The 23,388-nt window shown below is 59.6% G+C and overlaps 10 protein-coding genes across 10 annotated transcripts in view; 7 read left to right on the top strand and 3 right to left on the bottom strand.

Annotated features, from left to right (window-relative positions):
- Positions 1–911: 911 nt before the first annotated feature.
- On the top strand, positions 912–1,634 carry GGTG_03520 (hypothetical protein; the record flags this gene model as incomplete). The annotated part of the gene is made up of 1 exon (XM_009221300.1): positions 912–1,634. The coding sequence occupies one exon, from the start codon at positions 912–914 to the stop codon at positions 1,632–1,634; it is 723 nt and encodes a 240-aa protein (XP_009219564.1).
- Positions 1,635–3,312: 1,678 nt separating this feature from the next.
- On the top strand, positions 3,313–5,269 carry GGTG_03519 (hypothetical protein). The gene has a single exon (XM_009221299.1). It carries the CDS (start codon positions 3,747–3,749, stop codon positions 5,130–5,132), a length of 1,386 nt encoding a protein of 461 aa, XP_009219563.1. The 5' UTR covers positions 3,313–3,746; the 3' UTR covers positions 5,133–5,269.
- Positions 5,270–5,852: 583 nt separating this feature from the next.
- GGTG_03518 (integral membrane protein) lies at positions 5,853–7,082 on the top strand (the record flags this gene model as incomplete). The annotated part of the gene is made up of 4 exons (XM_009221298.1): positions 5,853–6,028; positions 6,110–6,388; positions 6,459–6,534; positions 6,597–7,082. 4 exons carry the CDS (start codon positions 5,853–5,855, stop codon positions 7,080–7,082), a joined length of 1,017 nt encoding a protein of 338 aa, XP_009219562.1.
- A 46-nt stretch (positions 7,083–7,128) lies between these two features.
- Positions 7,129–10,208, bottom strand: GGTG_03517 (flagellar associated protein). Its single transcript, XM_009221297.1, has 5 exons — positions 9,733–10,208; positions 9,575–9,630; positions 8,487–9,387; positions 8,259–8,414; positions 7,129–8,163 (listed from the first exon to the last, which is right to left on the bottom strand). The coding sequence occupies exons 1-5, from the start codon at positions 10,019–10,021 to the stop codon at positions 7,550–7,552; spliced, it is 2,016 nt and encodes a 671-aa protein (XP_009219561.1). The 5' UTR covers positions 10,022–10,208; the 3' UTR covers positions 7,129–7,549.
- Positions 10,209–10,730: 522 nt separating this feature from the next.
- GGTG_03516 (N-acetyltransferase ats1) lies at positions 10,731–12,016 on the top strand. Its single transcript, XM_009221296.1, has 2 exons — positions 10,731–10,959; positions 11,029–12,016. The coding sequence occupies exons 1-2, from the start codon at positions 10,929–10,931 to the stop codon at positions 11,544–11,546; spliced, it is 549 nt and encodes a 182-aa protein (XP_009219560.1). The 5' UTR covers positions 10,731–10,928; the 3' UTR covers positions 11,547–12,016.
- GGTG_03515 (hypothetical protein) lies at positions 11,589–13,336 on the bottom strand. Its single transcript, XM_009221295.1, has one exon. The coding sequence runs from the start codon at positions 12,905–12,907 to the stop codon at positions 11,759–11,761; it is 1,149 nt and encodes a 382-aa protein (XP_009219559.1). The 5' UTR covers positions 12,908–13,336; the 3' UTR covers positions 11,589–11,758.
- A 670-nt stretch (positions 13,337–14,006) lies between these two features.
- GGTG_03514 (hypothetical protein) lies at positions 14,007–16,804 on the top strand (the record flags this gene model as incomplete). The annotated part of the gene is made up of 3 exons (XM_009221294.1): positions 14,007–14,228; positions 14,360–16,094; positions 16,161–16,804. The coding sequence occupies 3 exons, from the start codon at positions 14,007–14,009 to the stop codon at positions 16,802–16,804; spliced, it is 2,601 nt and encodes an 866-aa protein (XP_009219558.1).
- A 620-nt stretch (positions 16,805–17,424) lies between these two features.
- GGTG_03513 (hypothetical protein) lies at positions 17,425–18,286 on the top strand (the record flags this gene model as incomplete). The annotated part of the gene is made up of 2 exons (XM_009221293.1): positions 17,425–17,529; positions 17,624–18,286. The coding sequence occupies 2 exons, from the start codon at positions 17,425–17,427 to the stop codon at positions 18,284–18,286; spliced, it is 768 nt and encodes a 255-aa protein (XP_009219557.1).
- Positions 18,287–18,862: 576 nt separating this feature from the next.
- GGTG_03512 (vacuolar segregation protein pep7) lies at positions 18,863–21,817 on the top strand. The gene is made up of 3 exons (XM_009221292.1): positions 18,863–19,591; positions 19,666–19,688; positions 19,767–21,817. The coding sequence occupies exons 1-3, from the start codon at positions 19,244–19,246 to the stop codon at positions 21,649–21,651; spliced, it is 2,256 nt and encodes a 751-aa protein (XP_009219556.1). The 5' UTR covers positions 18,863–19,243; the 3' UTR covers positions 21,652–21,817.
- Positions 21,720–23,388, bottom strand: part of GGTG_03511 (hypothetical protein) — a 2,886-nt gene continuing 1,217 nt past the window's right edge. The window contains exon 2 of the mRNA XM_009221291.1: positions 21,720–23,324. Coding sequence (XP_009219555.1) covers positions 22,449–23,324 — 876 coding nt within the window. The 3' untranslated portion in view covers positions 21,720–22,448. The remainder of the gene's footprint in view (positions 23,325–23,388) is intronic.

Here is a 23,388-nt window from a genome sequence, read left to right as displayed (position 1 = left end):
GACACAGCCCATCGCCCACCAAACATGCTGCAGCCGCCAGCGACACACTGTGGCAACGAAGAGGCGCCTGCCAAGCAAACGTGCGGGTTTGTCCTGATGTCTGCCGTTTCCCAGGATGGGGAGTGACAAGCCGGCGAACCGGAACTGCAAGGAAAGAAGTCACCCAGTCTTGGGCCCGCGCACATCGCCTCTTCCGGCCTCACCCTTGCTTGGGATAGAACCCGAGCATGGAATTGGGCGCGATGGGCCACCCTTGGCCAAGGGCAAGCTCCGACCTCTAGGCTCTCCGATCGCGTTTGATCTCATGTCTGCGCCGAAGCTAGTGTAAGCGCACCCTCGCGACCGACTCTTCGCCTGCATGCCAAGGATCCCCATGCTGGGTAACCGGAGATGGTAATTCTCTCGCAAAAGACGAGGCTGTTATTTGGCCTTTTTTTCTTTCCCCCGAACTCTCCTCTGCCGGATGTGATCCCTCCGGGTATGCCTGACAAAGCGGAACGCTCCCAACGGCCTAGACTCTATGGCTGCTGCACGGGAGGGGAGGAGGAGGGGGGAGGCCTGGAACGAAAGGGACGAACGGGCGATTAGATGGTGGTCCTGACAGTCTTTGACAAGCAAGAATTCCGAGCTACCTCCTCGCTGCCTACAAATCAGCCATGGCCCCCGTCCTGGGTGCCTCACCTGCGATGTCGAGGTTTTTTTTTGTAATGGCACGGTTTAGCTGAGCTATAAGTCACACACAAATCGAAATACCACGGCCAGTCTCGCAGCAGAGAGATAGTATATACGACCGGGGAATGCAGGGTAAACAACAGCACGGCATGGGACGGGCATAACCACTCCAACCCGAGTCGACAACGGCGCCCACCAACACCGCCGCACCCAAGACCAAGGAGGAAACTTCAACCAAGATGGCATCGATGCGGTCTCTACTCTTCTGCCTCTGCTTCGCGCTGGCGGCAGCACAGATGGCAACGAACAGCCGCCAGCGTGGGCTCGGGATCCAGGACCTGCCCGTCTGTGGGGTAAATATCACCGCCCTCTACGGCATCGGCTGGGGCCAGCTGCGCAAGGAGCAGGAGAAGGGCGGCGGCGGCGGTGGCCTTCCTGGATGGGGCCCACCCCAGGGACAGGGAGGTGGAGGTGGCCGGCTGGGCGCCGCCATGGCGCGGGTGTCGCGCCCGGGCAGCGCCATCCTGTCGCGGGGCTCGCGGGCCGCGCGCACCGTCGGCGACTCGATCGGCAGCGTCGTGTACCGCGCGCGGCCGGCGCGCGGAGCCAGGCGGGGGTACCGGCAGGTCCAGTGGGACAGCCGGGGTGGCGGCGGCGGCGGCGTCACGTACCCAGCCGACACGTACCGCCACCCGGCCTTTGAGGACGCCGGCGAGGCCAGCGACGCCGCCGCGGGCCCGCCGTCGCGGCCCGAGAGCGGCAGTGGTGGTGGTGGTGGCGGTGGCAACAGGCAGTCGTCGTTCGAGGTGCGCACGCAGCCGCGCTCCCACGTCAACTACCACCTGCCGCGGAGGCCGGCACGCAGGGAGCCGGGCGGCGCGGTTACGGATATCGGGCTGCCGTCCCCGCGCAGGAAGTCCTTCAGGCCGTCGGCGGGGCGCCGGGAGCTTGTCACGATCTAATGTATGAACACGCGGAAACGAGATATCCCCTAACGATTATGGCGCCGCGGCGTTCTTGGTGTTACACTTTTATTTTTCCGTCTTCTTTTCCCTCCAGCGGGAGTTTGGGCTGTACTATTGCACACTACGGGATTATTGGCAAGATAGGAAGTTGCAAATCCCACACCTCGTTAATGTTTTATCTCAGCGAACAAGCTCCAATTAGACTAGGACGTGAGCAATATTACTGCCTCCATTCCAAGATGAAGACACGGGCGACATCCTGCCGTTGACAATCTCATTATATCCCGGCTGGCTGGAACCCTTCGATGGCAGCTCGAGCCTTTCATTTGCAAAGCATAATCCTAGGGAGGGAAGCAACGTGTTGGCTAGCGCTCCAGCAGCTGTCAAAGGCTAACCGGGCCGGGTTCACAGCACATGACAAAAACCAGGATGTCGCCGAACGCATTTATGCGCTAACTTTAGCATCGGCATGTTCCATTCGAATTCTAAGGAGCATGCACAAGTGAATTTCCCCATGGAACGAAGACCAGCCGAAGGAAGAGGAAATGCCAATTTTAACCTGCAGCACCAAACTCGAGCCCCTGTGTATCAACCAGCAGGAAATGTTTGAGGCGAAGCTGGGTCTGGAAACGGCGCTTAAGAGACAGATGGGTTCCTGCCGTGATGCGATAGGGCCAAATCAATTGCAAAAGGCCCACGGAGGTCGTGTATTAAGCAGATAAAGGTGATTTGCCAAGACTTTTGACCCTGGGAGACATGTAGATCCGTGGAGAGATGAAAGGATGCACCCGCCCGTAGGGCTCATGGAATGGGTGCCGTCACATGGGATGAGCCGACGGCTGAGCTAGCTCTTCTACTTTGCTTCACATTTGTTTATTTCCTACCCCGTGCGTGCCCTCGCTTGTCCGGACCTGGACCTGGCCACGCACTGCTACAGTGGGAGGACAAATATACCGCTCGCTACCTATTTTAAACGCTACCACTTTAAACCGCTATAGCTTTACCCCTAATGCATGCATTAAAATGGGGTACGTTTTATTATAAATTTAAATAAAAGATTTAACATGTAACTCATTTTTTTGGGAAATTTAATTAAACGGTAATTTAATAATTAATTAATTCATTGAATATAAAATTTTATATGTTAAAAAATAAATAACTAATTAAAAAAATAATAATACACTTTTAATATATATATTTTAATACTTTTTTTCCAATTTAAATATAAAGGGAATAAATGAAATAAAAATCGAAGTGTATATAAAAATAAGTTACGTATTATCTAAAGATAGTTATTTTTTAATATATATGGTGGGGCGCTGGTATTCCTTGCGCAATTTAGCGTTGAATTCTTTTTTGGAAAAACGAGCGGTATTTTTCACCCGAGTGTAGCTGCACACGCCAGCGCGCGCGGCAATGCACCTCATCATGGCGCTCCAGACCCAAGCCAGAACCGGGCTAGGCTTGACAAGCATGGGCGCGGCTGAGGCGACGGAAAGGTTGGGGGAGGGCGCGGCCGTGCACACCATGACCATCCCCGGCCAGCGTCGACGTCGTTCGCGGGGCTAGCAACACGCAGACAAACCTTGACGCGCCGCCCTCCCCGACCGGCTAGGACTGTGCAGCCATGAGCAGAAAAAGGGGGGGGGGCAGTGAATGGGATGGGGATGGGGTGGGGGAGGAGGAGGAGGAGGGGCTCCGGTGAACGAAAAGGACGGCCAGGTGGCGGCTTGCTGCGCTGCTCTTTTCTTGCCAGGGTCTGGCGCTGGGCTGATCCTTCGCTCAGTCTTCATATCCTGACGTGCATGCAAAATGACGGCTTGTAAATGAAGAAATCACCCGGAGGCACCTTGGACCACGGTCAAAGCCGGACGTCGACGCGGGTTTGCTGTGCGCGTGCTCGGCTCATCGCTTCGCCTTTTCTGGCCAGACGCAAGACGCAGACGCTTTGATAGCTGCGACCTGCCCTCCACACTACCTCGGTCCGCAACCCGCAGGAAGCAACTCGTCCCGGGCCTTGCAGACATCACACAGGAAAAAAAAGGGCCCCAATCAGGCCGCGCTCGGGACTTGTTCGCTCAGACGACCACAAAGCCTGCTCATCACCAAATGGCCTCGCCAAGTGACGTTGCCGCTGCAGCGGCCCAGGCCCTCGGCCCCGATCATCTGTCCTCCCACAAGGCCGCAAAGGGCTCCTGGGTCGCCGTCTCGCTCCAGCGGCTGGTCCAGCACAGACTCGGCAACTTCCCCCGCCAGGCCAACACGTTTGGGTGGGTTCGGAACAACAACAGCGGCGGCAATAACAGCAGCAGGAACAGCAGCGCCAACGCCAGGGCTGCTGAGGAGAGCCTCCCAAACACGGTGTTGCCCGGGCCCCCATACGAGCCAGCCCCGGACGCCGCTGCGCCAGGACCGCTGCACGGGCAGCCAGAGCTGCCTCGAGAAGAGGCGCCCATCGCTCCACAAGTCCCTGAACAATACCACGACCACGACCACGGTCATCAAAACTACCATAATTACCACCGTCAGGCTTCCCGAGAGGATGTGCCGGCGCCGAAGGAGGCTCTCGATCGGCTCGACAACCCTGGGGACACGGCGGACTCGGCAGCGCACTCGCAACAGGCGGCAAAGGGCAGAAAGCACCAACTGGTCGTCTCGGACTCGGACATCTGCCTCGAGGAGCACGACGTGGACGGCATCACGTTGGGCGACAGCTCAGAGACCAAGGAGTTCAAGATCCACCCGACCGTCTCCAAAAACAGCAGCCAGGGCAGCACCTCGTCGGGCTCTAAGTACGGTCGGCATCGGATCCCGCACATCAGCCTCAAGTCGCTCGTCAACACGAGCTGGCTGCGGCAGCGGCGGCGCAAGGACACGCACCACTCGCCCTTCCCGGTGCTGACGGCCGAGAACGTCCAGGTCACCCACCACATCACAGTCGAGTACCACCACCAGGCGCCACCGCACTCGCACCCCATCACCCCCGACGGGCCCGACTGCCGCATTACCGCCGAGTACCCGGACTACGTCACCCATCAGGCCCTGTTCGGCGGCAGCTTCCCCCATCCCACGGCCGAGGAGGAGGAGGAGGAGCAGGAGGAGGTAGAGGCAGAAGACGCGCCGCCGGGGCCCATAGCCGCCGGCTTCCCCGGCCCGCCGCGCAGGGGACGCCCGAGGAAGACGTCGCTGACGCTGCTCTCGAGCTCCGACCACGAGCAGGAGGAGCCCGAGAGAGCCCACACGCCTCTGACCCCGCGGCCCCACCACAAGAGGCAGCAGCAGGCGGACGCAGCCGCGTCCATCTTTTCCTCCCAGCAGCAGCCTTCCCCGGACTATGACGAGGCGGCAGCCGACCCAGTCCAGTTCTTGAGGCAGTCGGAGAAGCTCCAGGAGGAGCGCCGGCGGAGCTACCAGGACTCAAAGTTCGGCAGCCTCCGGAGGGCCAAGCCCAACTCGGTCCGCTCGCGCACCGAGTCCCCCCACACGCGCGCCTAACCGCAGCTTGAGGCCGTCCCGCCCACGCCCGCGCTCGAGCTGTCGAGCCACCTGCTCGCTAACCAGGCCAAGGCCGGGGAGCTGGGGGCTGACAACCATCACGAGCGACAAGAAGAAGAAGAAGAAGAAGAAGAGGAAGAAGAAGGGGCACAAGTCGCTCTCGCGGAGCAACAGGGAGGGACTCGATAGCTTGAAATGCGATCGAGGGTAGGAGCGGCGGTGAGATGAGAAACCCCCCTCCCGAGGTGACGGCCGCTTGGCCCAAGCCAAACTATGTCGACCCCGAGCACCGGGGCAACGAGCTCCTCGTGGCCGCGACGGCCGTGCTGGGAGTCGCGCTCTTCTGTCTCGCCCTGCGCCTCTACGTGCGCATCGACATCGTCCGCAAGAGCCGGCTGGACGACCGGCACATGGTCGTGGCTGCCGTGAATTATAGCGCGCTCTGTCCCTTATTTTTTTTTGTACATTTATAGAGCATTGCATCTCGGAGAAATATCGAGTATCCTAGCTGACCGTTGTTCACGTCGAACCAAGTTCTTTGGAGCCGGAGTCACTGTGTGCACCATTTTGAGTAAATCTGCCTCCCCAGCACGATCTCGTTGATGCCTTGGCAGAAGACTAATCTGCTCACGCCTACATGTAGTGACCAAGCTTTACTTATGGGAGAGGCACGTTTGGGATTTAACCCCGGATCAAATCACCAACGGCCGCAAGGTTTCCATGGCCGGCCAGAGCCTTTTCTCTCTTGCCACCTGCTTTGCCAAGCTCTCCATCCTGCTGAGCTACATCCGGATAGCACCAGAGCATTCGCTGTTCCGACGCTTCACCTGGGGGTCCATGGCGCTCGCCGTGGCCATCGCCGTCGCGTCGCTTTTTGCGCTGTGGCTTCAGTGCAGGTGAGTGTCTTGCTCACACGAATCTTCATACTAAACTTCAGGTCATCACGGGCGAAACGCTAATCGCGAAATCCCGTCTAGACCCATCTCTACCTACTGGGACCTGGGCGAGCAGGCCCCGGTCTGCCTGAGAGAGAGTCTGCTCATGTTTTCCTTGGCCGTGGCAAACGTGACCACCGACCTGCTGCTCGCTGTCCTGCCCATGCCGACACTGGCGAAGCTGAACCTCCCGCTCGGGCAGCGAATAGCCACCATTGCCCTGTTCAGCCTCGGCCTGGTCGTCATCGCCGTGGGTGTCGTGCGCTGCTACTGGATCTACGACGTTGTCGTCCTCGACATGGCCGATTTTACCTGGGAGGGGTCAGTAGTAGCCTGGTCATTCACCCTCCCATTTCTCTCTTCTAAAACATGCGAGACTAACCTCGACCAGTGCAAATCACAGCTACAACGTCTGGATCTGGACCGCGCTCGAGTGCAACCTCGCCATCAACTGCGGTAGCATCCCCGTCCTACGGTCCCTCTTCTTCGTCATCATATCCGGCGGCACCAGCGGCAAGAATGGCACTAGCGGCGTCGACCGGGACCTGGGCATCAGGCTGCGCCGCCAGCAGAGTACCGGCGGCCCGACGGGCTCGACTTTTGCGACTACGGCATGGGCGGCACGACGCGAACCACCCCCATCGTGGCGGAGCCCCCGGCGGCGGCGCGGCCGAGGACCGCTACTAGCAGCGCCAGCGTCAAGACGACGGGCCACGGCTCGTACCACCACCACCGCGCCTTCGTCGAGGATGAGGAGCGCCAGGACGCGGCCGCGCTCGAGGAGTTCCTGGGCCGCGCCGGCAGGCGGTGGGGCCACACCGTCGGCCTGGGCCGCAGGGACGCGCCGCCCCGCGTGCTGCTCAGTCGCCCCGGCGGTGGCGGCGGCGGTGGCAGCGGGTTCGAGCTCGACATGGACGACGGGGCGCCAAGGCGACATACGACGGGCAACATCAGGGGGGGCCTCCCGCGCGTGACGACCGACATTACGGTGGTGCACAGTGGGAAGCCTGGTTAGTTGGTGTGGGGTTTGGCGAAACAGCCACCTACAGCTGGTGGCTGTCTGCGACTTTTAGTCTCGTGTGTTCTTTCTTTAAATACCCTTCACGGCTTCTATTATTGATTCTTTGTAAATCTTTCTCATCTTCGCTGCCTTGACCAAGTTACACAAGGATCCGTTTTCTTTGCTCTTTCATTACAACGAATTGCGTGTAATTTCTCCTTTCAACGTTCATGCAGCAAAAAGGTTGCCACCAGAGTCATGTAGAACATCCAATTCAAAAGTATCGCGCCTTGCTTCCTATACTATCTCACTCAAATTTCCAACCACTGCTCCAAAACAAATCTGCAGTTCTATCTCTCCGTATGACAGACATGTGAGCATGTGCCGTAGCACCAAGAAGAAGACATGGTTACGAAATCACGACGACAGCTGCCTGCCGAAAGAAACCAAAAAAAAAAAAAAAAGGCGGTCTCCCACGACCCTTACTTTTTCATGGCCGCCGAGATAATGGTAATGCGGCCCTCGATCCGGGGCGCGATGGCCTGGGTCCACTTGACGGCTAGTTCCTCGCTGTTGACCTCGTCACACGCGCCGGCCTGGACGCCGGCCTTGCGGCACCAGCGGGCAAAGTAGCGGCGCATGACGCGCAGCTCGTGGTCGAGCCGCTCGAGCTCCTCCTGGCCTGGCGTCGGGGAGGCCCCGTCGACGACGCGCTCGTCAAAGGGGCCGACGCTGGCCCGCCGCGCGCGCAGCTTCTTGGCCGTCCACGCGTCCCAGCTCGTAGCCACGGCGTCGGTGTCGGCCTTTGGCGCCGGCATGGTCGGTACGGGGAACTCCTCCTGGCCGCCGTGGCCCCCGGCCCCGTCTGCCGTCTCGAGCGGGCTCGGCGGCAGCACCGGGTGGTACTTTGTCACGTTGGTCTTGACCCGGCCCCAGTGCCGGTCCAGCGACGGGCTCCAGTTCTTCCAGCGATCAAGCGCCTTGAGCGACATGAAGTACTGCCGCAGCAGCATGGAGATGAGGATGCCGTTCTCCTCGTTGACGATCTCCTCGGCGTCGCCGCCTGCCGATTTGACCAAGAGGCTCATGTAGCCATCTTTGGGGATTGGGAAACAGTTGTGAGGTTAGAAGGGGTGGGCTTCTCAAGCGTACAGCAAGTGGAATCGGCATGGGTATCAAGGGAGAAAGTACCTTTACCACGGGACATGTAACCTCGGGTGGCGAGGGAATAAGTCTTGTCCATATCCATGGGATCGCCGTCACCGACGCTTGCAGAGACGATGCGAGACCCAGGCGGCTTGGAAGGGTCAAACGTGAACTTGATGTTGGACACCTGCGGGAAGCGGCCTGCAGTGGGCTATGCCGTCAGTTGTGCGCGACACAAAAGCCGAGGGGAGAAGCAGATTCCAGCCAACGCACCCTCCTGGGCAGGATACAGAGAGACGGCGCTCTCCAGCGCATCCCACAGATTCCGGCCCGTCACCCTAATGACGACGACCGGGTCCTCAAAGGGGAAGCAGTCCGTTATGTCCTTCACCCGGATGGGGCCCGGCGGGTACACCTGGTCGCCGCGGATCGTACCCGCGGCCATCAGGGCGCAGTCGGCCTGGTGGTGGTGGCGCATGATGTCGCAGATGAAGTTGCCCAGGTTGCTCTCGCGCGTGCGCACCGTCGTGAAGCGCGCGTCCAGGGGCGCGGCCGTGTACCCGACGGGCTTCTCGAGGCTCTGCTTCAGCTTGGACGTTAGGTCGTCGATCAGCTCGACCGTCTCCCTGTGCGGCGGCACGGCCGAGATGGCGTCGCGCCGCACAATCTCCATGTCCCACCCTCCGGCGGGCCGCCGCCGTGCCTCAATATAGGACAGCTGCTTAAAGTCGCTGCCGGAGCGCAGGACGTGCGTGCCGTTGATCAGGCTGTGGGCGTAAAAGTGGTCGTGCCCGCCCAGGATCAGATCGATGTCGCCGCCCAGGTTCTCGGCCAGCTTGTTGTCGTTGGGCTCGCGCATGTGCGTCAGCGCGATGACGATGTCGGCGCCCTCGGCCCGCAGCTGCGGCACCAGCTCCCGCGCCGTCTCGCTGGCTGACCTGTAGATCAGGTCCGGCGGCAGTGAGTTGACCGTCTCGAGCCACTCGCGCTCGCCGAGCCCGAGGAGCCCGACCTTGATGCCGTTCGAGGTCGTGATCATGTGCGTGCGCTTAGCATGCGCGATGGGCACGCCGTCGCCCAGCGAAGGGTCGAGCACGTTGGCCAGCAACCATGGGAAATTGCACTTGCTAGCCAGGTAGCGTAATTGGCACACACCGAAGTCTAGGTCATGATTCTAGGGGTCATTGGTCTATATGAGCATCGTGTCCGTAAAAAGGGTGGGGGGTCAGTGGTGCCGTGAGACGGCCCCTGCCAGCATCGAAGATCAAGGAAGTGATACTGGGAAGGAAGGGGAAGATTGATTCATCATCCTGCACAACGCATCACGTAGCACTTCACGTTGCAGTTGTTAGTCAACCCACCCCTATGCACGAGCAGTCCGTCCCGATTGCGTTCAAGATGGGGACCATATGGCTTCCTGTCATACTTGTTAGCACAAAAACACCACGAGTGCACCGCCCGGAGAAGGAAACACGTGAGGTGGCGGGCAGGCTAGTGGCCCCAGACACGCCAGACTTACCCTTTGTGATGGAGCTCTCCAGGCTGGGGTTGAAGACATCGCCGGAAAAGAAAGACAGCAGCTCCGGCTGGCCTCCATACCTCTCGTGCGAGCGGTACTCGTTCACCAGAGTCATGAAGCGCGCGGCGCCGCCGACCGGCTCGGCCGACGACGGGTCGAGGTGGTAGACATCATTGTAGTGCAGGATGCGGAGGTCAGGGGGTGTCGAGGTATCCCGTCCAGAAGCGTACGTGATGGACTGCGAGTCCTTCTCGACCGTCAGCTTGCTTCTTGTCTTTGACCGAGACATCTGGTCTGGCCCCCTTGTCTGAAAACTGCTACGCAGATATGGCCAGGGCAGAGATCAATGGTGCCCTATTCGAAGCTCCCTCCGCGGCGCAAAGCTGAGATGTCGCCGAATGTCGTCTTTTCGGTTTGTCGGCGTCCGAAATGGGCTCTGCTTTCCCATGTACTTTGCGGTATATATACTGGGACGAGACCCCACCTAACAAACAGCATCCTGGCCACCAGACTTGGTTCATCTAGCGCGAATCACCCGCCATTTCTTACGTCGCGCCAGACCGCGTCAGTGGCTGCCCCCTCAAGGCCCGAGGGGTTGTCAAGGCATTCAATCCATTCCATTGGACGTCGTGCATGGCATCGGCGGGGTAGCTTGAGCTCGTGTGGGCCCGTCTTCGTGGCTCGCTACCGGGCAGGTTCCATGACAGCTTGCCCGAGACCAGCACGAGTTGACAGCATCACATGACGAGTATTGGGGGCTACAAGCCTTGTTAACTAGATATTCCACGACGACACCGAGCTTGGGCTTATATATCTGGCACATGGATTAAGATGATTCTGGCTCCTTCTTGAACAGGCTCCCGTCAGCCGGTGTACAACGAAAGGCGCAAGCTCCATTGGCACCGACGCCCTTTGCCGAACATGCTTTGGTGGATTGGTGGGGCTTGTGATGGCACGACGCAGGCACGAATCAGGCCCTCAGGGTACGGGACCTGGAGATGCAACCCGGATGTGCGTGGAGAGTGACTGGAGCCTCTCCGCAGCTGTTTACCTCATAAACCTGAAGCACGCCGCCTTCACCTCTCAAGTATCGCAGGTTAGAATATCGTATCACCTATCACCTCTTTTGTTCTCATCACTCGAGTAGTTCGATCAAACAACAATCAGCCTCCATCATCTCTTTGAACAGTCGCAACATGGCTACCATTCGTCATGCAAGGAGGGAGGGTAGGTCCCGTCACTGAGACATCCGCACCACCCAGACTGGTAATTCATGTCTTCTAACAACCTCATCAGACATACCCGCCATACTGGGCCTTATCCGAGAACTAGCAGACTACGAGCACGCCATCGACAGCGTCAAGGCTACCGAGGAGACCCTCGTTGAAACCATCGCCCTGGCGACGTCGGATGGCCAAAAGGCCGAAACCGGCCTGCCCAATACCGAGCCCATCACTCCGCAGAAGCCGGCCCGGTGTCTTATCCTGTTCAACGAACAGGGCCAGGTGGCCGGCATGGCCTTGTATTTCTACAACTACAGCACCTGGCGCGCGCGGCCCGGCATCTACCTCGAGGACCTCTATGTGCGTGAGGCGGAGCGCAAGAAGGGCTTTGGCAGGAGGCTCTTGGTCGAGCTGGCCAAGGAGGCCGTTGCAATGAAGGCTGGACGTCTCGACTGGAGTGTGCTCAAGTGGAACGAGCCGAGCATTCAATTCTACGAGTCTCCAGCCATCGGAGCGACGAGGATGAGCGAATGGGTCGGAATGCGTGTCGAGGGCGAGGGCCTGGTCAAGCTTGCGACCTCATTGGACTAAATGTGTGTCGTCAGGTGTTAAGGTGAACTAGGATGACGGACCCTGGAAAAGTCATCCTAAAATGGGGGGTATCATTGCATGTCGGCGTATGAACAGCAAAAGGGACCAAAACGCAAAGGGAAAACATGGCGAGGGTGGAGGGAAAAAGCACCTATACAGCACCTGCGGCATAGATGGCCAGCATGGGTGGAGAGATGGATATGTGTATAAGCTCATGCCGGCCTAGTCGGAATACCCTTCTGATCAACACCTTGAAATATCAAGGCGTGAGAAGCCGAGACCTGTGTCTTGGCCGGGGGCTTCCCGTATCGCAGGGTCCATTTGTCCGGCGACTTTGGGTCTGTCTCCATCAGGGGTGACTCTTGCCACACCTGGAGGTAAAGGCGCTTCATAGCACGGGCACTGATAGCTCGACCACCCTGTCCATGCGATACGGTTCTGGTACCGCCGGCGTGACCAAACTCGTCGTTTTGCTGCGGGATTCCGCTGAGAAGAACTTGCTTACGCGACGACTTGCGGTCCACCCACATTGTGGGCTTGAGAAGGTAGGCTTCCATATCCCAGGCCTGGGCAGCCAAGCGTCGTATCTCGCTCTCCGCCGCCGAGGTCTGGGCCACAGGTCGCCTAGGGATGATACTCCGGCCCGACTCTAGCGTGCCTGTGGCAAGAGCTTGCAGGAGTTCCCATTCAACTGCGGGCAAGGGAGGCAGCGCCCTTTCAGCCATGTGAACCCACCACTTCTTCATCTTGGTCCTGGCCGGTTTTGCTGGGAATGGCCGACCCCATATATTCTTCTCGGGCACCTTTGATCGCGGGTCGAGGTTGCCTCCGCTGATTGCCTTCCTGGTGGTGCCGGGCGCATGGGCCTGATACCTCAACAACCGCAAGAGCTTCTCCGTGTCCCACTTGTCCAGCCAGTCCGGCGCGGGCAGGGCACCGTACCGTTTGCCACCCGAGTTCTGCTCTGGAGAATGGCTAGATGTGGGGGCTTGCGTGTGGCGGTCCCGGATAAGGGCGTCGAAGGCTGCTCCATCCTCAGGAGGCTCGCCGTCTTGGGCCTTGAGCTGGAGGAATTCGGAGAGCAACTGGCGCCTGCGGAACCCGCGCCGCCCAAAGGCAATACCCATTAGGTGTAGCAGGCGATCCGTGTCTCCGGAAACGGCGGCGCGCACCGTGCGCAGCTTATTCTCGGCCTTCCGGAGTCGTGCGCCGGGGTTCTGGTCTTTGCGATGGCGGCGAAACATGAGCTTGATTCGATCAACCAAGCAAGGCTGGATCACCGGCGGCAGGTAGCCGACTTCGCGAAGAAGGTGGCGGTAGAGGTGCAAGGGTGTCGTCGGGCCAGGAAGCTGGAGCGGCATGGTGGACGGAGGGGGGCCAATCCGGGGCCTCAGTGCCGGGCAATGGTCTGCGACGGGGGGTAAGGGGTAAGAACAGGCCGGGTCGGATCGCCTCACCCGCAAATGTCCAAGCCCATTGCAGAAATGGGCGAAGAACACGAACGGGGTTGGTCCAGGCCGGCAAGAACAGAAGAATGGCGACTGGTTGGAATGCACTACCGTTAACGCAGCTCAAGACGTCATCTGCGGGAATGGCCAAGCAGAGGAAGCGAGGCGAAAAACAAAGCTCAAGTCCCGGCAGTTGATGGCCCGTGCATGGCCTAATTTCGAACCGTCATGGAGCTAGTGCCGAGCGCATCAATCCTGGGCCAGCGATGTACTTCTCTTTTCTCACCCAGTTTGCCCTCATCTCGAGATCCATTCCTACGGGTCCTTTTAGTTCCCCTCCCTTTTGTTCCCTCCAATTGGCGTCAGTTTGTGTGTACACACGTCGGAGAACTGGCCCAAGCTCATTATACTGGGCTGAGTGGTGGATCGAACTGGTGGCTGTGGTCCGGTGGAGTTCCCAGCAGCTCAAGCTGATAGCCGAGCCAAAGCCTCATCGAGGACGGAGAGTGGCACAAGCGTCAGCAAGGGCACACGGTCACGCGTCCCCACTGGGGTCCAGTCACGAAACAGACACGTCTGGCACGCATCGACTTTAATTGATTTGGCTCACCACCCTTTTCCAGCCCTGGTTGTTGCGCGCCCAAGACACCCCCATTGTGGCCAGCCTTTTTTCACCCTCACTCTATCCTGGCGGCGGCATGTACGGCGTCCCCGTGTCTCCAAGTGCGATTAGTCCAAGAACCGCTCTTAGTCTTCTCTAGCCGCCGAGCCCTGGCGCACTGCTCTTCCGTGCGTCTCGCCGATGGCTTCGACGACCGTGACCACGGCCGCACCACCCCTGCCACCCTCGAGCCCCGGCAATCTTCATTCACATCCACCGCATCCACACCGCGCGTCTTTTCCCGCTGGCCCCAATCCCGGCCTTGCCCCGACCCCGACTCCTCCGCTCCAGCAGCGCCAGTCCAGCGCCTTCTCCCTGCCGTCGACAGCCTCATTCGACCCGAAAAATGACATGCTAGTCCCCAATTCACAAATCAGTTCGGGCTCTCAGCTGCCGACCCAGCTGCCGCCCGCCGCACCCCAGCAGTCCTTCACCATGAGCCAGTCGCAGTCTCAGTCGCAGTCACAGCAGCAGTCACAATCGCAACAACAAACCAGTCTGGCCGCCTCGTCCTTTCGCCACTTCACAGATCAATCCGCCAAAAGAAACGATGACCTCCCAAAGATATATACGGTACGCTTCTATTACCCGACTCTCGATTGACCTCGCATCATGGCGTAATGCCTGTCTTGTCTCTGCGCCTCAGGTTGCAGATTTTGTCAGAAATCTCACAACTAACCCATCCCGGTCCATCGCTTTTACAGGCCATCTACTCCGGCGTCGATGTTTACGAAATGGAGGTCAATGACGTTGCCGTCATGAGGAGGAGGAACGACTCGTGGCTGAATGCGACACAAATCCTCAAGGTGGCTGGTGTTGACAAGGGAAAACGCACAAAGATCCTCGAAAAGGAGATCCAGACGGGAGAGCACGAAAAGGTTCAGGGCGGCTACGGAAAGTACCAGGGCACATGGATCCGGTTCGAGAAGGCCGTCGAGGTCTGCCGGCAGTACGGCGTGGAGGATCTTTTGCGCCCTCTGCTCACCTACGACATGGGGCAGGATGGTGGTGTGGCTGGTCGTGGTGATCTCAACACGCCAACCAAGGAGCAGGCGATGGCGGCCCAGCGCAAGAGGCTTTACAACGCCGGCGCCGATAGGAACGGCAACGGTGGTGGCACCTTTTTCAAGAACATCTCGGCAACAGCTCACAGTGCGGTTGCCGCCATCAGCAAAGCAAGATTCGACTCGCCCGGGCCGCGGAATCGAAATGGTCTGGCACGAGCGCCGAGCTTCAACCGCCAGTCTTCTATGCAAAGCATTGACGACTTTCCAACCAACTCCCAGGGCAGCAATTACCAGGACAGCTTCCCCGCCCCGGACGCGGCCATGTCCTTCTCAGCCGGCAGCGGCCCGCAAACCATCAACGGCAACGGCATCGAACCGCCACGGAAACGACAGCGAGTCGAGATGACGCCAGCGACGAGTTTTGGCCAGTTGCCCAACAGTCAGATGTCGGCATATGCCGACACGTTCCCCGGGTCTCCGACGGAGCCCAACGATTCCTTTGTCTACAACCAGCACGCCGATGCCGCCAACAGGGCAGCAGAGCAACACGATTCGTACACGCCACTTCCTCCGCTTCCATACGAGGGATCTCCCGAGGCGGAGAACAAGCGTAGCATGTTGATGAGCCTCTTTATGGAAGATGGCTCCGATCAGTCACGGCAAGAACTTCTGAGGTCCATGGGTCCTCGCGATCTGGACATGCCAATCGATCCACAGAGCCATACAGCCCTGCACTGGGCCGCGACGCTGTCACGAATGACATTGCTCCGGGCACTTGTGGCTTCGGGAGCCAATCCCTTTCGCGTGAACGCCTCTGGAGAGACGGCCCTCATGCGAGCCTGCATCGTCACCAACTCACACGACCACAACACAATGCCTGAGTTACTTGATATTCTCGGAGGGACAATTGAGGTACAGGATAACAAGGGTCGCACCGTGCTTCACCACATCGCTCTCACCAGCGCCGTCAAGGGCCGTAGCGCCGCAAGCAGGTACTACCTGCAGTGTCTACTGGAATGGGTTGTCAGGCAGGGAGCAAGTACCCAGGGCCAAGGCGCCGGCAGTCAGCCAAGCAGTCAAAACGCGCAGCTTAACGGTGGGAACAACCAGCCATCATCGCAGTCGCAACAAAACCCTACCAGGCTCGGCCTGGCGCGCTTCATGAGTGAGATGTTGAACGCACAAGATAATGCCGGTGACACAGCTCTCAACATCGCCGCGCGCATCGGCAACCGGAGCATCATATCGCAGCTCTTGGAAGTTTGCGCGAGCCCAAATGTCGCCAACCGCGCAGGCCTGAGGCCATTGGACTTTGGTATTGGTCTCGATTCGGCTGGTGACACTGCGAACGGGGAATCGGGGGTTGTGGAAAAGACCGAAATTCCTGGTAGCAGCCAGAAGAGTCGGGAGAGCAGCGACGACATCGTTACGTGTATGTCCCCGCCTCCTACATCCCGTCATCTGTATTCTGTGTTCCATACTGACATTCTTCTCATAGCCATCACACACCTCCTTACCGAGACTTCGACAAGCTTCCAGCTTGAGATGAAAACGAAACAGATGTCTCTGGACGACCTACACAGCACACTCCGATCGACAACCGCGCAGCTCACCGAGGCACGCAAACATTTAGAAGGCCTACAAGCAAAATTGAAACAGCAGCAGCTAGCACGCCAGAAAGTGACAAATCTGAATCGAGCACACGACCAGGAGCAGTACCGGCTCATGCAACTCCAGCAGACCCGCCGCGGCCGCCGAGACATGTCAGCATCCAATGGCTGGGAGGCCGAGGCTAACACGCTACTGGCCGCCATCAATGCAACAGCAAACGGCGAGGACGGGGCAAATGGTGACGCTTCAGAGTCGCACCTCCCATCGGCGTCGCTGCTGAGGGCTCGCGTTAATGCGGTGCGGTCGCAGACTCGGGAAACAAAGCAGGCTGTCGCAGCGCTCAAGGGGAGAAGCCGGGAAGTCGAGCAAAAATACCGACACCTCGTGGCACTAGCATCCAAATGCGAGGACAGCGAGGTGGATCCGCACCTGGATGGACTGATGCGAGCCGTCGAGAGCGAGAAGGGAGAACTCGAAATCGGCCGTGTCAGGAGATTCCTGGGTGGCGTTGAAGGGGTAGTCGTGAGCTGAGAATTGGGGTTTTCATGTGGCTTTCGGCCTCTTGATTTTTGGTGAATTTGTCGGGCGGGAATATTGGCGATCAGCGAGGATATCGCGATTCGTGCAGTTGTTGGGAATTATATGGTCATTGAGGCATTTTTTGGGGGCCTCGGGAATCCTGCCTGTAGGTTTATATGGTTCGTTTGTCTGGTCGGATACATGTGGGTATAGCATGACTTGTATGCATTTCTACACTGCACTGATCCATTTCGATGCGTGGTAATCATGACACACATTCTGGTTTAGTGGCATTATCTCCTGGCAATGGCTTCGCCGCTTCTGGTCTTGTTATTTTTGTCCCCGAGCTTGTACTGGAGCTTCATATCTGGAGCTTGGACTGTCAGGCTTGGCGGGGCGCTGCAGGTTCATCTGCAAGTGACCCCCACCAAAACGGGTTGTGACAGTTCCGATCACTGCGTCATGCCTCAATGGCCGCGATCAACGGGGACCCCGATTTCCGCGGGGAGCACGCGGGACAGCCCGTAACCGGAGGGGAAAACACTCCCCTTGACCCTTTTTTTTTTCTTGTGCTAGTCTCGTCCAATGGCTCCTCTTCCCCACTCACAATAGATTGAGAAGACGGCGACACGATGAGTGAGCAGCCCAGCGAGTTTCCCGAGGTCCAGGGCGGCGGGAGTCTGATCCTGGCATGGCAGATTAGGGGCAAGAAGGCCCTCGTTGTTGGCGGCGGAGAGGTACGGCGGCCGTCTCTGTACCGGGCTGCAAAGCCGCCCCCGCCCCTGACGATGATCGCATCCAACTAACCAAACAGAACAACGCGCACTCTAGGTCGCAGCCGGCCGCATCTTCCACCTCCTCAACGCCGACGCCGTCGTCACCGTCGTCAGCCCCTCGACTAACGGCCTGAACGCCGAGGTGGCGCACCGCATCGCGTGCGGGCAGGTGGCGCACGTCGACCGCGCCTTCGAGCCGCGCGACCTTGACGACCCGGCAATAGCCATGGTCCTGGTCGCCATCGATGACCCGGCCGCCTCGTCCGAGATCTGGCGCCTGTGCCGGGACCGCCGCATCCCCGCAAACATCGCCGACGTGCCGCCCGAGTGCGACTTCTACTTTGGCAGCGTCCACCGCGACGGGCCCCTGCAGGTCATGGTCAGCACAAACGGCAAGGGCCCCAGGCTGGCCAACCAGATCCGCCGCCACATCGCCGCGGGCCTGCCGCCCAACGCCGGGCGCGCCGTCGAGAGTGTGGGGAGGCTCAGGGCCCGCCTGAGGGCCGTCGCGCCCGACGTCGAGGAGGGGCCAAAGCGGATGCGCTGGATGATCAAGGTCAGCGACGCCTTCTCCTTCGAGGACCTGTGCGGCCTGACCGACGAGGACATGGAGAACCTCTTGACCTTTTATGCTGCCGGCGCCGTGCCCACACTGGATGAGCTGCGCTCGATGCGGGATGAAGGGGGGGCAGCCCGCTGCTTCTCAGACAGGGCATGACACATCGTCACCTACAGCCAATGGTGTCGCTGAGGATATACAGCACTCTGTCGTGATTTCTGCAGGATGGTACAATCAGTGGGGCAGCTAGCTGGTCGTGGGAGATGTTACTGTTTTGAGGTGTGTGTGTGTGTGTAATATCTCAAGAACACCCGAGGTCCTTAAAGGTGACATTGCTGCCGCTGTTATGTTGACCCATAGCTTTTGACCTCGACATTGTAGGTAATTTAATCAAGTCAAAGCGGCTGTTGGCTGTTGGCTGTTGGTAACTGTTTGATTTATCCCGACCTTGACACACACTTGGTCGAGTATCATGCTACACATAGGCTAACACAGGACATGGAAATGGAAGAGTTTCACCGTTTCACCAGACGCATCGAATGGCATCTTGCTCGCATGTCATCTCCCTGATCTGGGTTGAACCATCCAACCTGATTCTCTCGCTTCCAAGGGACAACCCAACCATGGCCCGCGCGGCCAAGTGGGGCATTTCCATGACCCTCTAAGCCAATCAAATGCCACAGATTCTCTGAGCCCAGGCCTCAGCTCCGCCGACATGGATGTTGGAGGCAGGAACGACTGTATGAGCACAAGCCACGATCTAAGCTTCCTCCAGGCGCCAAGGTAACAGACAAACCTCCTTCCCGACCCGACCGGAGAAAGTGCGAACCAAAGAGCAAACCTGCCAACGATCCACCCGCGCGGGTCCCGCCCTCACGCGACCGAGCCCATCAATCGATCTCCCTGCAGACCTGCCTAGAACAGCACCCTCCGCCCCGACCATTCCGCCCGAACAGCCCGACCGATCCGTCCTGCTGGCCTCCAGTTGACCCCGCCCCGTCGCCAAGTGCTGCCGTCGACCTTGCCTCGGGGGCCGCCTGCCAGCCCGCGTAGACACGGCTCGCCCGGCTGTTTGCGCCCCAGCCGCCAGCATCGCCTGCCTCGTCGTAGCGGTCGATGTCTGGCAGGAAGCTGGGAGGCGGCAGGATCTTGGGGAGCGGCAAGGGCCTTGCCCCCCCTCCCCAGCCGCCGCCGGCCCATCCTTCCCAGCACCAGCACCAGCACCAGCAGCGCTTTCCCTCCCACGGCCATGCTCTCCCCCGCGCCGTGAGCCCGTTCGCGCCGTCAGACGTTAGCACCGTCTCGTCCGGCTCGCAGAATGCCAACCTCATAACCCCTCCGACCTCGTCAAGTCCGCTAGCCGATTTCTCCCAGGACCTCGCGGCGAACATCAGCATCGGTGCCCCTTCACCTTCCAATGCTGCTCCTGGAGAGCTGGTTTGCCCGATATGCCAAGAGGAGATGGTGCGTTTCTTGTGCTGTGCACGGCTCGTCAAGGTTGATCTCTGCTAACGCTGCTTGGCGGCGGCTTGTTTCAGATGACGCTATTGCAACTAAACAGGTGCTTTTCCCCCAGTCTACTCCCTCACAGGTTCACATGGCACATATCGGCAGAGCCACTAACATGACCCTACTTCAGGCACATTGACGATATGCACCAAGAGCTACCAGAAGTACAGCAGGACGAAGTCAAAACCTGGTTCGACAAACAAGTCCTCAAGGCGAAGCGCTTTCAGCCCCTCTCGCTCATCAACCAAAAGCTCCGCGGGCTAGAGGTGTTTGAATCCAACGAAGAGTCCACATTAGCGCAGTCGTCAGGGCTGGGCAACTCGCTGGCGTCGTCGGTTGGCAACGCGCCTGGGTTGCCGAGAGTTCTGGAGCCTACTGTTGTCGACCCAGAGGACCTCATCACCAAGAAGCATTGGCAAAGGTCGACTGGGGGCGACTCGTGTACCGATCCAACGTGTGACCGCCGCATGGGCCCGCTCAGCGGAAGCGTCAACTGCCGGAAATGCGGTCGCATCTTCTGCGAGGAGCACACTATGTACCAGATGCGCTTGGCGCCACGGACCGCCGCCCATGACCCTGTCAGGGGGTATTGGTATCGTGTTTGTGAGACGTGTTATAAGTCGAGAGATGGCTACAATGATCACATGGGGGTATTGACGGATCACACAGCGTCTTTTGTGGCGTTGAGGAGGGTTCGAGTGGAGAGACAGAACCTTGAGATAGCGCGGCTGGAAAAACGCTTGACCAAGTTGACCCAGCTGCTTGCCAGCCCTCCCGAAGAGATAGCCGCGGTGGTTAATGGTTCCGTGGGCGGCGGCGGCATAGCTGGCGGCGGCGGGCTGCTGTCGGCGGGCTTGGCAGGGCAGAAGGCTCAACGCAAGGCTATCGAGCAGTCTGTCGTGACATGGGAAGAGGATGCGGCGGTTCCGCGATGCCCCTTTTGTCAGCAAGAGTTTGGGTCTTGGACTTTCAGGAGGCACCACTGTCGCATATGTGGCAGAGTCGTCTGCGCGGACCCCCAAACTGGCTGCTCGGCCGAGGTTGGGCTGAATGTCGCCACAGCTCAGCAGCAAAGAGCCTCGGCCTCATATACCTCATCTCTAGGCGCCGCCAGGAACCCGGGATCTGAGAAGATGCCTGGCGGCGGTGGCCAGGTCAGCATCGACGTGCGCATGTGTCGGGACTGCTCCCACACCATCTTCTCAAAGCGCGACGTGGCCGAGTCGATCGCTGCCAGACCTCCAGACCAGCGCTCATATGAGAATCTGCGCCAGTTTGAGCGAGGAATCCGCTCCCTGATGCCGTCATTCCAACGCTCGCTGATGGCCCTGCAACCACCCAAACATGGAGACCTCGAGGGTGACAAGCCAGCCCCGACCCACGCTCAGATCCAAGAGGCAGCCAAGATCCGGAAGCGGCTCATGGATGCATTCGCTAAATACAACCTCGCGGCCAGGAGACTACGGGATCTTCCCACTACAAATCCGGCGCAAAAGAGACTACAGACTGCAGTGTATGCGGCAGCGTCTACGTTTCTCCATACCCACATGCTGCCGCTCAAAAGTGTTCCCCAGATGCTTCGGAGTCAGTCTTCAGCCTCATCTTCGTCGAGCGCCTCTGGGCCTGGCCATCGCAGGTTATTGTCAGGGCTGAACAGCGGCTCTGGCCCCAACGGTCACCTATCCCCTCTCCGAAATGGCGAATCGGCAATGACGGGCGACTCGATCGGTGACGCGTCAAGTGTTGCCGGGAGCGAGGTCAGCACGGCGGCATCGCTGCTGGAGAATGAGGAGAAGGAGCTGCGCGAGCGGCTTGTGGTGCTGGAAGAGCAGCGGTTCCTGGTCCAAGAGATGATCAACGGCGCGCGCGGCTCTCGGCGGTTTGAGGAGGCCGGGGCGCTCTCGACCAACCTCGACGAGCTGGACCGTGAAATCGCGACGCTCAGAAAGCAAGTTATCGGGGTGGAAGAGAAGTGGGAGGGCCTGTACGCTTCCGGAGTCGGCTCGCCCAGGTGACCAGACGGTCTACCTGGTCATGTATAAGGCGTGTCATATCAGTGTTACTATGCAGGACCATAAACCAATGCACCTGCCCGCAAGGTCATGTTGCCGAACACAGCGGCTCGAGGACATGACTAAGATTTGTTTAAATATTCCTAACTACACCATTGAATCTTCTCTGCTTTGTGATAACAATGACCATGGCAAGCGTTTGAGGGGTTTTACCGGTTTAGTGGCATGGTGTTCATGATGTAGTGCGGGTGATCTATCACCATTTCCAGAGACAGTTGGGGATGAATGTCATATTGGACTCTCATCTACCCAGAAGCCTGTTACCAACTGAGAGGGTGGTCACAATAAAGCAAGCCGGGGTGGGTGCGCAAAAGGCACTATCCCCGCTGACTGAGAGGGCCTGACTGCCTTGGCGCCGGCGAGCGTGTGCGCGCTCACCTCTCTCATCACAGGTGGCCGAGTTGATCTCCAGCCGTGGTCTTGTATGTACCCAGTAGCTCGTGGCTGTGGTAGGGACCGCGGGCGCTGGGAGGCCTGCGGATTGGGTAGAGTACGGGGACCCCTGAAAGTCGTCCATGGTGCTGCTGGCTAGGGTCAATACCCGCTGGAAAGGTGTCGCACTGCCGGCCAGGGTAGAAAACAGATACCCGCTGCCATTTCCGCATCTTTTGACACAGCGTTGAGAACAACAAAGGGTCTGTGCAGGGCCGAATATTCGACTGTGATTTCGGTGCCACCTGGGGCCGTTTGGGGTCATTTCAAAAGAACCGATGTACCGATCCTCGACGCCCCCGCTCCTTTCAGGTAGCATCAACGACGGAGTGGCGTGCGCACAGCCTGAGCAGCAGGTTGCGCAGCGCCTCGGCCTCCCTGCTCCGGCCGCCGCCGCCGCCCTCCTCCTCCTCGGTGCCGCCGCCGGCTGCGGGCCTGAACAGCTTCAACCTGCCCTCGGAGAGGACAAAGGCGCCGCAGGACACGCGCACGACTTGCACGGCGCCGTGGTGCACGTCGAGGGCGAGGTGGTGCCCGAGGTACCGCGCGAGCGCGGCGGTGAAGGGTCCTGGGGTGGGGGCGCCTTGCCCCGACTTCTCCTCCTCCTCCTCCTCCTCCTCCTCGAGCACATCCTTCCCGCTTGCGACGAAACGGGCCACGTCGGTCGCCGGGAGGGTGAGGTCGAGGGACCTGAGGCCGGGGGCGCCCTGCTGCTGTTCCTGCTTCTCCGCGTCGGGGCCGCCGCCGCCGGTTGCGGGAGAGGGCAAGTGGAAGGCAAGGGTGAGGATGACGTCTTTTCTCAGCGCGGGGGACGCAGCAGCAGCAGCAGCAGCAACAGCCTCGTCATCGCCGCCTAGGCCCACATCGCGCACCCAACCCTCCCACGCGGCCAGCAGGACCGGCCCGGGCAGCGCGAGGGGGCTGAAGCGGCAGTCGAACTCGCGGGCCAGGAAGCCGAGCACGGCGGCGCGGAGCGCGGGCGGCATGCGCACCAGGACCAGGGGCAGGCGCAGGAACCCAGGCGGGGACGAGGAGGAGGGGTCGTCGTTGCCGTCGTCGTCGTCGGCGGCGGCGGTGGCGGGCGGGAGGAAAAGCGCCTCGCAGCGGCCGGCCTCGTACCGCAGCGTCAGGAGCAGGCCGCGCCTTTGCCGCCCGCCGTCGCCGTCGTCGTCGTCGTCGTCGTCCTCGGAGACGGCGAGGCGCGCCCACGCGAGGGTGGCGAGGACGAGGGCGCCGTAGCGCGCGCCG

Source organism: Gaeumannomyces tritici, assembly GCF_000145635.1.
Source record: "Gaeumannomyces tritici R3-111a-1 unplaced genomic scaffold supercont2.2, whole genome shotgun sequence".
Taxonomy (NCBI): Eukaryota; Fungi; Ascomycota; class Sordariomycetes; order Magnaporthales; family Magnaporthaceae; genus Gaeumannomyces; species Gaeumannomyces tritici.
This window is presented reverse-complemented; position numbering and strand designations above follow the sequence as displayed.